The sequence below is a fragment of the Perognathus longimembris genome, chromosome 3, assembly GCF_023159225.1.
Source record: "Perognathus longimembris pacificus isolate PPM17 chromosome 3, ASM2315922v1, whole genome shotgun sequence".
NCBI classification, from domain to species: domain Eukaryota; kingdom Metazoa; phylum Chordata; class Mammalia; order Rodentia; family Heteromyidae; genus Perognathus; species Perognathus longimembris.
The window spans coordinates 57,079,451-57,092,208 of NC_063163.1; the positions used below are offsets into that span (position 1 = coordinate 57,079,451).

Consider the following 12,758-nt stretch of genomic DNA (forward strand, 5'->3'; position numbering starts at 1 on the left):
TTAAGAGTAAGGATTATTAAAAAAAAAAAAAAAAAGAGTAAGGATTATGTCATACACATTTCTGTCACCCTTAGAACATTATGCCCTAATAATCAGACAGTAGATGTCTACTAACCAGAACAAAAATTGCCATATGTTGCAGATGTTGTTATTAATACACAGAATTTATGGGTAGCTGTAATTAAGCAGATACTTCCAACAAACTAGAGAAATCATTGGGAACAATGAGTTGGTTGGCTTCAAAAAAAATCAGAGCATGTTTTTAATCTTCTTTATCTGTAAAGAAATACTGTAATTTCTTTCTTTTTTTTTTTTTTTTTTTTTTTGCCAGTCCTGGGGCTTGAACTTAGGGCCTGAGTGCTGTCCCTGGCTTCATTTTGCTCAAGGCTAGCACTCTACCACTTAAGCCACTGCACCATTTCTGGCTTTTTTTCTATATATGTGGTGCTGAGGAATCGAACCCAGGCCTTCATGAATGCAAGGCAAGCACTTTTCCACTAGGCCGTATTCCCAGCCCCCTTGTAATTTCTTAATGGAGATAAGAGACCACAAACAAAAGTGCCTTGCATATTACTTAGCAGCTCGGACAAATGTTAGGTCTCAAGACCAAGAATCTGTTCAGCACTGAGGAAAGCCCACTGCCACATGTGAGCCTATGCATTAATGTCAACCTAGAGGTCACTTGATTATTATTCTTTAGCTAGCACACCCAACTGGTTGGTCTAGAAGAACCAGCACAGTCCCTACAATTTCACAGCTATAGGATGTTGGCTATAAAGTGTGTGTGTAAATTGAGTCTTAAAAACTACCCTTTTCAATCAGGCACTAGTGGCTCACACCTATAATCCTGGCTACTCAGGAGGCTGATATCTGAGGATCATGATTCAGAGACAGATGGGACAGGAAAGTCTGTGAGACTGTTATCTCCAACTTACCACCCAAAAGCCAGTGACGGAGCTGTGGCTTGACGTGGTAGAGCCCTAGCCTTGAGCAAAAAGGAGCTCAGGGAAACAGCTCAGGTCCTGAGTTCAAGCCCAAGGGCCTGAACCCAGCAAAGCAAAACAACAACAACAACAACAATAACATAGCACTAAAATCTAGTGAAATGGTATTATATTAATCTAAAGTCTATATGACTGCATTTTTCTAGAAGAATTGGTGAAACTGAGATATTACATAGTTTGTGAAATGTACACACAAAACTTCAGTGAGCTTTGTGGCCTCCTATAACCCTAAGGATTGCTGGAGCCTGAATGCTTCATACTTTGAGCAATCGTTTGGCCACACACTTCTGTCCTTATTCACTTTGCAGCACAGGAGCCTCTTGTTCCCATTGGCTTTTGTGCTTTCAGGTCCCCAAACAAGGGAAGGCTTCCGCCTCACCTGTTCCTCCCATTGATGTGGAATGACCACCTCATGGGGTGAGACGTGCAGTCCCACAGCTCAGGTCTGTTCATTGTTAGGCCAGCAATACGAGATAAGCCTTAAGCCCTCATATGAGTCGGATGTCATGGGCTCCGGTCTCCTGAGGACCTGCTTTCCTGTTATTTTCCCATTCTTGCTGGGACTCAGCAAGGAGAGAACTTTCTGGTAACCACCCACCCATGCAATATTATCTTTGCCGAATGAATGGGATTGTTGAATCATTTCAACCTCGAGAAGCTGCTTTGGGATGTTCCAAAGGTCCTCTGTCCTACTGCCAGCTAAAGTTTCTTTTTCTTTTACAGATCGCTAGCACCTTGGTTGTGGCTGATTCCAGGGTTTCTGGGATCTACAGTTGCATGGCTTTCAATAAAGTAGGGACGGTGGAAAGAAACATAAGCTATTATGTCACAGGTAAGCAGCATATTCTCTATACATATCCAGAAAGGCAGTCTGGTGACTTTGACCTCTCTCAACCCTGTTTGCATTTAGTACACTTATAGCTTAAGTGATTTTTTTTTTTTGGTCCAGCTTTGAGTACCTTCATCCTTGCTCTCAGGAATAGAATGTTACGACATCATTAGCTCTGCTAAAGAGTTATTTCCCTGAATTCTCTCATAAGACTTATTTGTGTATGTCTTTTTCCCAGACTGTATTGTAAATGTGGGATCTCATATACTAATTTTTGAACTCCCTTTAGTACCTAATGCAAGGTTTGGCACACTGGTAGTTAGTTTCCTAACAAAGAAACCAATGAGAACACCAGTATTAGAATACTGGTTAATACACAGTACTTCTTTTAATCTAGAAATAAGTTAAGTAATCAGGACTGATAAATGAGGCTCTCCTATAGAAATCTGAAACTGTGCATGGTTAAATATGATTAATAGGCTATTTTTGAGCATTTAAGAATCAATCATTTGAAATATGATCTCTACAAATCTTACAACCTTTCAGGCACACAAATGGCACTCCTTAAGTCCCTCCATGAGTACAGGAAGGAAATAAGTAGCTCAAAGTATAAAAACAATTGCCTGGCTCCATTCCCCGCCCCCCCCCCCCCCAATTTCAGAGGAAACCTGGGCAGGCTGCCAACTCCCTGGAAACTTCACACTGCATGGGGCAGGCTGCAGACATTGTCTAGAAGTCTCTAGAAAGAAAGAAGCAGGGCAAATTTCATGAGGTGCTTGGGTTGTCAGATGATAGGAGCCTTTTGGTAAATGAGCCAAGCCCCTATTTCCCTGGGCCATGGGACACATCCTGCTGTTGATTCTCACAGCAGATCAGAGCCAAAAGGCACTCAGAGAAGATACTCCACATTCCAGCTCCCACATGATCCGGAGGAGAAAATGGTATCAGGAGAATTGAGAAGGAGGTAGACAGCTGAGCCATGCTAGACCAAGGCAAGTCTCCTTGTCTCACCTGGTACAACCAAGTAGAAAGCACTTCTGCATGCATTTCAAGTAGGGAAGGCCTTACCTTAGGAGGGATTCTAATAGACCTCATCCAGACTGGTTCTCAATGAATCCAGATGACTGGGACAAATTTAATCCTAACGTTTCTGTTGCTCTTCATATTTGTTGGGAAACAACTTAACATCCAAGTCCATAGATTTAGAATATGAAAGAGGGAGCAGTTGTTGTGTTTCTTTCTGAGTGTTCAACAATTTCACAACCATTTTATTGGCACCAACTATTAAACTGTACACTTCTCCACACTGATCACTTGATTTTAATCAGTTGAAATAAATAAATGTGATGAAATTCAAGACTTAAAAGCCACAGGTAACCCATGGGTATCGCATTAGACAGTGCATACAGCTCAAGGCCTCTGAGAAGGAAGCAGGATGGAGGGGCTCTGGCAGAGGGTAGAATTTGAATAGGAAGAAGGAAGAGGTGAAGGCTTGCCCTGACATTTCTAGATCCAAGGCAGGAGTTTCACTGGAGACCCACAAATCCTTCATCTAACCACTGATGAAGTCTAAGCCAAGCTAAAAGCCACTGCATGTCAGTTCCTATATGCAAACATACCTTTGGAGGGTCCCAAAGCCCAGGAGGAGTTTAGAATCCTGGGACTCCTGAATTGCTGAGCAGACCACAGTAGGAGGCAGTGGAGAAGGCATCCCACCCCCCTTCTTCTCTGTGAGGGACCATGCAGTCTCCCCAACCCATACAGTTCTCCCCCTACTCAACAAGGGCCTTCTATAGAGCTCTCTTGACTATTCAATTGACCTCGAGATGTGCCTCCTAATAAGTGGTCTGACTGCAGGAGACGAGACCACTGGAAGAGGAAGAGTCTGAGACAACTTAGAAGCAGATTTGGAATCAACTTTGGGGGGATTTCTGGGATCTCAAAGTCTCTGGCATAACACAAGAGTGGAGTGACATGGGTTCTGGGTGGGAATGTTCCTCATAGAAGAGGGAGGGATCCATGATGAACACAGCCAAATAGACTCAGGGTAAGGACACTTCCATGTCTGGGTGTGAATACAGTTCCAGAAGAGGATGTGAAAACAGTGGAGAGGAGAGGCAGGCTTATGTCCTTCAAACATGCTTGCTGGGAGCTCAAAGTTCCTTTCCTCTAGAAACTCAAGAGTTTGTATCTTGAAATTGAACACAAGTTCAGTGAATCCAGTCCCCATTGTCTAGAAAATGTGCTTTCTGGAAACTTCCCTTCTACCAGTCCTGAAAAGTTCTAGATTGGATTGATGATAGAAAAAATTGACTAGATTCACAACTTTCTAAAGCTAATTATTATCTTTTTCTTCCTTGAATCTTTGTCCCAAGATTTATTCTTAGTCAAGACAATACTCCTAGGAATCTTTTGCCTTGTGTGTCTATTTTATGGAGAAACAAATGTATGTTCGATGCTTATACTTGATCTAGTAAAAGTAATGCTTGAAAAGTGGCTGTCTGTGATTTTAGAGCTATAAAGTTTAGATTTCAATATTTATTGATTTTCATTTCAGTTATGTTGCCCTTTCTTAAAGTATAGTAACTAGGGCTGGGAATATGTCCTAGTGGCAAGAGTGCTTGCCTCGCACACACAAAGCCCTGGGTTCGATTCCTCAGCACTACATATATAGAAAAGGCCAGAAGTGGCACTGTGGCTCAAGTGGCAGAGTGCTAGCCTTGAGCTAAAAGAAGCCAGGGACAGTGCTCAGGCCCTGGGTTCAAAGCCCAGGACTGACCCCCCCCCCAAAAAAAGTACAGTAACTAACAAGCTGTGGTGATTCATGTGTATAATTCAGCACTCAAGAGGCTGAGGTAGGAGAACTGAGAATTGAGGTCACACCATGGGACTGTGTCTCAAAAAGAAAAAAAGAAAAAGGAATAAAGGAAAAGAAAAGGAGAAAAAGAAAAAATATACCAAAACATAAAAGAGCCAGGTGGCTAGCCTCTCACATCTGTAATCCTATCTGCTCAGAAGACTGAGATCTAAGAATCACAGTTGGAAGCCAGCCTGGCCAGGAAAGGCCATGAGACTCTTCTCTCCAATTACCCACCAGAAAGCTGAAAACTGAGGTTAGGCTCAAGTGATAGATTGTCAGCAATGAGGGTTAGTGCCCAGGCCCTGAGTTCAATTCCCAATATTAACATGCATGCGCACACATGGGTGTGCTCACACACACACATACATAGGCACACAACACCAAACAAACAAACAAACAAAAACCCAGTAATTGAAAACTGAAAATTGACATTTGCAAAATTTCACAGGTACAGTTACTTAAAACAAATGAGACTTTCTAGGAGCTGGTTTTCTACAGGGAATGCTATTTCCATGTTGGGTTTAAGTCAAACTTTCTCTACCTCCACCTGCTGAACAAGATTGCCTTCCTCCTTCTAAGGGTCTAAGTGTCCATGTGCTTGCCTTTCGTGAATGTCAGGTAGCTGGGGTCTAGTCACTTCAAAGCATCTACTCTTAATGCACGTCTTTATAGAGAGATTCCTCTTTCCCCTTATCCTAGGTTGAATGTCTTTTCTGAGCAAGGGTTGACTTTTCTCTCCGACACCTCTTAAGACTCTATGAATGTGACTACTGGATGGATGACATTATTCTGTGATGACGATGACTGGGTTGAATGTGCCACAGATAAAAAAAAGTGTGGGAAGCTTACTTGTTTTCACTTTCCTTGGGTCTGTTTTTGTACTCAGGGTTCAAAAAAGTCATTGTGAATTAAGAACATAATCCCTCTGGGTTCATTAAGCAATTGAGAATATTTTATTTATCTTCCATCTTCTACAGATCAGAAGAAAATACCAAGGGGTTAGCTTGGGTGCCTGGGGCTCACTCCTGCAATCCTAGCTATTTAGGAGGCTGAGATCTGAGGATCACAGTTCAAAGTCAGACCACTCAGAAAAGTCCATGAGTTATGTCCAATTAACCGTCAAAAATCCAGAAGTGGAGCTGTGGCTCAAGTGATAGAGCACTAGCTTTGAGAGGGAGGGAGAGAGAGGGGAGAAAAAAGACAAACAAACAAAAAACCCCTAAAGGATAGTGCCCAGGCCCGAAGTTCAAGCTTCAGTATCAACATTAAAAAAAAAAAAAAAAGAACTAAAGGGGTTACATTGAGAAATAATGGTGCTTAAGAGGTTATTTGATGACTTCAACTAAATTAGCTTCAGTCAACTGTCTCTTCACACAAGAAACTGATCTCGAAATGGATTTGCTTCTTTTCTTTTCCCCTGTGTGTGTTTTTTGCAGTTTTGCTGGCCCTCAGCATGACTATGGGTGTGTGAGCAATTACAGAGGGTGAGACAGGACCGGCGCTGCCTTATCTCCCTGGCTTCCCAATGTCACTAAATGCATTTTATTTTGAGATTCCTGGTGGTGCTTGGCAAAGATAAACAAAATCTTCCATCAGGAAACCTGTGAGCTATTTCCACAGGAAGTTTCAAATCACTAAAGTAAACAGAAACTCTCTACATGATCTCAGTGGCATTGACTGGGCTTGCTTGGATTCTAACCACCAGGATAAAACTTCATACTCGAAAAGTCTGTGGTTGTTTCAGAAGTGATCTTGATTGCATAGTACCTCTGTTCTAGCATCTGTGTAAAAGTTGTTTTGTTCTTCATTCTTGAAAAATATCCAAAATGTAAAAAGATGCTGAGTTAAAACAGCTATCTCTGACATTCTGTGTGAGTATAAAATGATTGTCAGTTGCTGCTTGTAACACATGCTTAGATTCTTTTTTTACATTTGAAAGCAGAGAAAACTTTACTAGGCTCCTCTCTCCCCAGCCACTATTACCGCCCACTTCCAGGTTCCAAATGAATACTTTGGCATTTCTTCAGACGTGACACTTTATAATAAAGCCAATGCCAGAAAAATCAGAAAAAACAAGCAAAGTGAGACTTAGGAAAGAGTTGATATGATATCTAATTTTGGACTATTGTCCCCTTCAGGTTTAAAGGTTTCTTTATAGCTTTGTGTGCAAAGGATAATAACAATAATAACAACAATAATAGCATAACATAGGGCTTTTCATCTTCAAAGCACTTTGTCAAATGTTGGCCCAAACTCTTTGCTCAAATATAGATACACCACTAGTAACAAGCAATGGGAAGGTTTTGAGAGTGAATCAGTTCAGGGCTACAGCTGAAGATTTTTTAAATACTTCACTGAATTAAGCCAAAATGACACTCAGGAACTTGCAGCCCAACCCTTAAATAATGAGGTTGGGAAGAACGCTTGGGGTGTTAATAGAGGTGGAGATGGAAGGAAAATGAGAAATGAGTGAGCTAGGATGGCCATGGGACAACACGGCTTTGAATGACAGTTACCTGAAGAATACATTTAAACTGATTTTGAAAGTAAATTTGACTTTTTAAAAAAAAGTCTTTTGATGCAAAGGATCAAATCCAGGTCCTAGCTAGGCTGTACCACTGGGATCCCCCCCTTCAATCAAGTTGTAAACTATACTGCCTGTGCTGGAGCTCTTTCAGATTAGTTGTCTGTATTTTTTCAGAAGAAATCTTTGTTCTCTTATTCCTGAGTCAAACCATCCCCATCAAATAGACCTTGAGTAAGGAACCGGGTACCCTCAGTTTCACTATGCCAGTGAAGAGCAAGGTGGGTGGGACTGAGATTCATTCAGCTCCTATCACCAGAGAGGATAGGACTGAAATGGTATTGAATGCCAGGTACTTATAGGTAAGTGTTCCATGCTCTCTTGTAGGCTGTTTTGGGTTTGTTTGTGTGTGTGTGTGTGTGTGTGTGTGTGTGTGTGTGTGTGTGTGTGTGTGTGTGTTCTTTTATTTATCTATTTACTTCCTCATTGGTGCTGGTATTGGTGCTTGAACTCTGGGCCTAAGCACTATCCCTTAGCTTTTTCACTCAAGGCTGGCACTGTACCACTTGAGCCACAGCTCCATTTCTAGCTGCTTCTTCTTCTTCTTCTTCTTCTTCTTCTTCTTCTTCTTCTTCTTCTTCTTCTTCTTCTTCTTCTTCTTTTTTTTTTTTTGGCCAGTCCTGGGCCTTGGACTCAGGGCCTGAGCACTGTCCCTGGCTTCTTCCCACTCAAGGCTAGCACTCTGCCACCTGAGCCACAGCGCCTCTCCTGGCCGTTTTCCATATATGTAGTGCTGGGGAATGGAACCAAGAGCTTCATGTGTAGGAGGCAAGCACTCTTGCCACTAGGCCATATTCCCAGCCCCTCTTCTTCTTCTTCTTCTTTTTTTTAGGGGGGGGGGGGTTGGCTAACTGAATCTCACAGACTTTCCTGCCCTGGCTGGCTTTGAACCTCAATCTTCAGATCTTACTCTTGTGAATAGTTAGAGTTATAGGTGTGAGCCTCCAAGGCCCTGGCTACTTTGAATAAATTTGCCTGTACAAGTACTGTTGGGTTCTAGGATGATGATTCTCAAATTACTTTACTGTTTTGCCCTCTTCAAATTGTCACTTACCAGTAGGAGGGCTGGATATATAAACAAATGGGAAATGAGGTTATCATCCCAAGTTGGACAAAGCAGTGTTCCACTGTGAAGAGCAAATTCTGGGCCAATAAGGAAAAAGCACCATCCTAATGAACTCTTTGTCATTTCCTGCCTCATTTCTGATGGAGTGAATTCACCCAGTTCTTCCCCTCTCTGTTTGATTAATTCCCCTAATACTGACAGAACTTGTGTCATAATAATATACTTTTTTTTTTGGTATTGGTACTGGGGCTTGAACTCAGGAGTTGGGCAATGTCCCTTATTTAGCTCTTTTGCACAAGGCTGGCTAAAAGTCTCATGGACTTTTCTGCCCAGGCTGGCTCTAAACCTCGATTTTCAGATTTTCAGCCCCTTGAGTGGCTAGGATTACAATTGTGAGCCACTAGCCTCTGGCTATATCCAGATAATCCTTAAGACACTGATTATCTTAAGACTCTCAGACAATCTCTTGAGACATGGGTTTCTCTATGAACTAAAATTGTTCCTTCTTCATGTTACAGATGTGCCAAATGGGTTTCGTGTTAACTTGGTAAAAATGCCCACAGAAGGAGAGGACCTGAAACTGTCTTGCACAGTGAATAAGTTCTTGTACAAGGATATTGTTTGGCTTTTACTTCGGACGGTCAAGAACAGGACAATGCACCACAGCATCAGCAAGCAAAAAACGGCCATCGTTTCTGAATATTCCATTACTCTTAACCTTGTCCTCAAGAATGTGTCTCTGGATGACTCTGGCATCTATGCCTGCCGAGCCAGGAATGTCTACACGGGGGCAGTGGTCCTTCAGAAGACAGAAGTTACCATTCGAGGTGAGCACTGCACCAAAAAGGCGGTTTTCTCTCGGATCTCCAAATTTAAACGCACAAGGAATGGTTGTGCCACACAAAGTAATGTAAAACATTAAAGGACTCTTGTTAAAAAACAAACAAACAGTTGCCTCCTATCGGCTTGACCTATTGTCACTGTTGCTAACTTTCAGCTTGGAGGAGAGGTTCCTCCCTAAATGAGTTCGGAGATGATAGGAGTAATAAGACCTCCCCCTGGGGCCATTTCAGGGCTCCCTGGGGCCCAACTGGTGCCTCTTTGGATTTGGAGGGTCCCTGCACTGCCTTCTCTATATGTCTGCTCTTGCTGTCTCCTCCTGCCTGATAAGCAACAACTTGGAACTGATCCTTTCCTCCTACTTTGATGCCAACCTCTTTTTATTTTTAAGTGGTGAAGCTGCACGAACTGAATCACTTAAACACATGCTGGTATCTGCCAAAGATGGACAATGAATCAGTTAATTTTTCAGCTCAGAATGAGTACAGTTGAATTGAAAAGACTGTTGGACTTCTGCCTGGTTTGACTTTGTACTATTTCATCAGCTCCTGGTTTTGTAAATAGCACCTGAAATAGCAAGTTAGAATGCTTATTTATTTGAAAATGCTTCTTCTTTTTATATTAAGCAGATTGATCTTCAACTGGTGTTTTCTAAATGGGCCCCCTAGATTGCAAGACTGTTGTAATTCAGAGAAGGTAAAAAGTTTCCTCACCATGTGAATTAGGAGTCTCCCCAAGTCAACCCTATAACCTCCTCTCTTTCATTTCAGGTAATTAGCACCCTTGTGGGGAGGCCAGGCATAGGTTTTCCTCCTCACTGCCCTGGACTGGATGGACAGCCACTTAGGACACCTGAAAGTGCTTGGCACTGTCACTTTAAATATTTCCATCCCCTGGGTATTCTTTGGAAGAACTTCATCATGTTAAAATGATGGCATTCAAAGTTGGTCCATGATCATCTTATCAAGGAAAAAGGGCTCCTATGACCAGAGATATAGTACATTCTTCTAAATATCCATTTGAAAAATCTATCCATATAAAAAGAGTCCACTTTTTCCATATGCAAATGTTAATAGGATTTTTTATGGGGATTAAGAAATGGTCAAACTAGAGAAGCAGGATTGAAGTCATTTCAAAACACATGTCATTTTTTTTAATCATGATCTCTTATTTTAAGCTTCAATTGTAGGAAAAGTGAATTTTTTCATCAATTTGTTTTACATTGTTCTGGTTTCATTTAAGATTGATCGTTATATGTGACTTGCATGAAGGATAGAACAAGAAAGAAAACAAAGGTATCATGACCAAAATAGCAGTGGCAGAGAAAGAGAGTGGCTGAGGCAGTTCAATGGGAAGTGACAATATGACAGCTTTTCAGGCTTGGGAACTCACCAGCCTGTTTCCTCCTTTAGGTAACAGACTGTGTCCCACGGCTAAACTTGTCTTTCACGTGGGAATTGCTTTTGTCAAGTGTGAAGGAGTAAACAATAGCATTTCCCCCAATGCCAGGTTTATGGAGCCCCCAATGCTCTGAAAACAATTAGTGACCTGGAAGTTGTCAGCCCAAAGGAAAGAATAATCAATTGTATCTTGAAATTTTACCTATGGCTCTTTGGCCTGGTCTCTTTGTTCATTATAAGGCAGTGTGCTCCTTTAGAGAACAATGCCTTAACCCCATAGAACTGGGGTGCCCTGGGTTTTGAGGAAAGCTAAAAAAGCAAATGGAATGATTTAGGCATCCCTTACAAAGAGTGATGGATTGGCCGAGTAGAACTTACCATTCTTTCCCCTCCTTGTAATTTTTGTGGGGAGCAAAAGATGTTAGTATTCCATGAGATGATTTTTAAAGAATTCCATAAAATAATTCCTTGTTTGTTGCAATTAAGCCTTCCAGAAAGATTTTTATTAAAAAAAGAAGAAGAAAAGAAAATGAAATTATTGAGTGGGGTTTTCTTTAGTTACTCAGTGGGGAATGAAGTGAGGTAAGGATAAGAGGGAACAGAAGAGCCTATAGAATAAGGATGGAGTTGCGGGGTGGGAGGGGGGGAGGCTGGCTCCTCAGCCCCATTTCAAGTGGAAGGAAGAAGCTATGCATCTGAGGGCCCCAGAGACCCATTGAGAGGAAAAGCAGAGCCCGGTGGGGCAGCTACCTTTGGCTAAGCAGCAGAAATGTTCTCTTAAATCTGGTTTTCTGAGCCTTAAGGGATCAACTACATTTTGTTAAGTTCTGGAAAGCAGGCTTCTGACAAATAGGTGTGGATTCAATGTATCTTTCTTATTTAAAATGTTTTTTTTTAATTACAGTGTATGAAGTAAGAAATGACAAAATATGATTTCTAGGTTGAGTGGTCATTTAGAAAGTAGCTGAAAATGAGACACTTGACATAGGAGAACCTTTTTTATTCAGAAATAAATCCTAATACTGTATTTTACAGACTGTTTCTGTGAACCCTGTATTTAAATGATTTCATGTCTATTCTGCAGTGAGTTTTTGGTGGATTTTGCTGCTCATCTGAAGTTTGTGTGTCGTACACATAACATTTTTGTTAACATAAAATGTTCTCTTCTACATAAGCATTATTTTCCTATATACCTGTCAGGGAAACCCAAATCCTGTCTATGTTGATGGCATTCTAGAGTGTAGTTACAAGACATAATATGGATGATATAGGCCTCCAATTTAGACTTTCTTCTTATAATATCTAAGAGCAATGATAAATTCTTTTGTTGTATTTAATTCATTGGAAATAGTCAACTGTACTGGAGGAAAAAATTAAGAGTGTAAATAAAAAACTGGGTCCGAGTTGTAAGTGATAGGCCAAAGTTGGCTTGTCACTGTAAAAGATACTAAATGAGGCATATGACGCTGTTCTTTCTCATCTTGTCATGTTTCTCTGATATGTTTAGGGTGTGTGCTGCATAAAAATGTCAAAAATATGAACAGTAAGCATGCATAAGTCAGCATAAATTGAAGATTTTGTACAGGGCTGCATTTCAATTAAGAAAAATGTTTGGCAGATCGCACAGAACTTAAACACAGAAATACTGTAAAGGCTCTGCCTTTAGGTTCAAGATTGGATGGGGAAGAGGCAAGAGAATCATTGCAAGAGAATCAATTCAAATGTATTTGAAGAAAGTTTGACAAATCAGTACTTCCTTCAGTGCTCTTTTTTGCCTTCAGATTTCATTTTATATAAAATGAGAAAACTAATGATAAGTTATGAAAATCAAATTTTAATGAGAAATCTATTCTCCTAACAAATAGTAATGCATTATAGTACTTCAATATGTTATAAAAGTTACAAGGTAATATACTTTTTACCTGGGATATCTAAATGGCATTAACCAATGAGAATCCAGAGAGCATTCCTGCAGGAATTTGAAGAGAAAAGTTTGGACCTCAGCAGAATCCCCCAGGGCTGTGGAGTCAGTCTTTGCTGTGTGTCACCTCTTGTTTATGTTAGTCATGGGGCTCAAACTCAGGGCCTGTCCCTGTCACTGTCGCTGAGCTTTTCTGCTCAAGGCAAGCGCTCTACCACCTTCAGTCACAACTCTACTTCCAGTTTTCTGGTGGA

The 12,758-nt window shown here is 41.1% G+C and overlaps 1 protein-coding gene across 2 annotated transcripts in view; it reads left to right on the plus strand.

Annotated features, from left to right (window-relative positions):
- Flt1 (fms related receptor tyrosine kinase 1) overlaps positions 1 to 12,758 on the plus strand; it is a 172,323-nt gene that overhangs the window by 83,471 nt on the left and 76,094 nt on the right. For both annotated transcript variants that reach the window (XM_048341582.1, XM_048341583.1), the window contains exons 12-13: positions 1,728 to 1,836; positions 8,862 to 9,170. In XM_048341582.1, the coding sequence (XP_048197539.1) occupies positions 1,728 to 1,836; positions 8,862 to 9,170 (418 nt within the window). The remainder of the gene's footprint in view (positions 1 to 1,727; positions 1,837 to 8,861; positions 9,171 to 12,758) is intronic.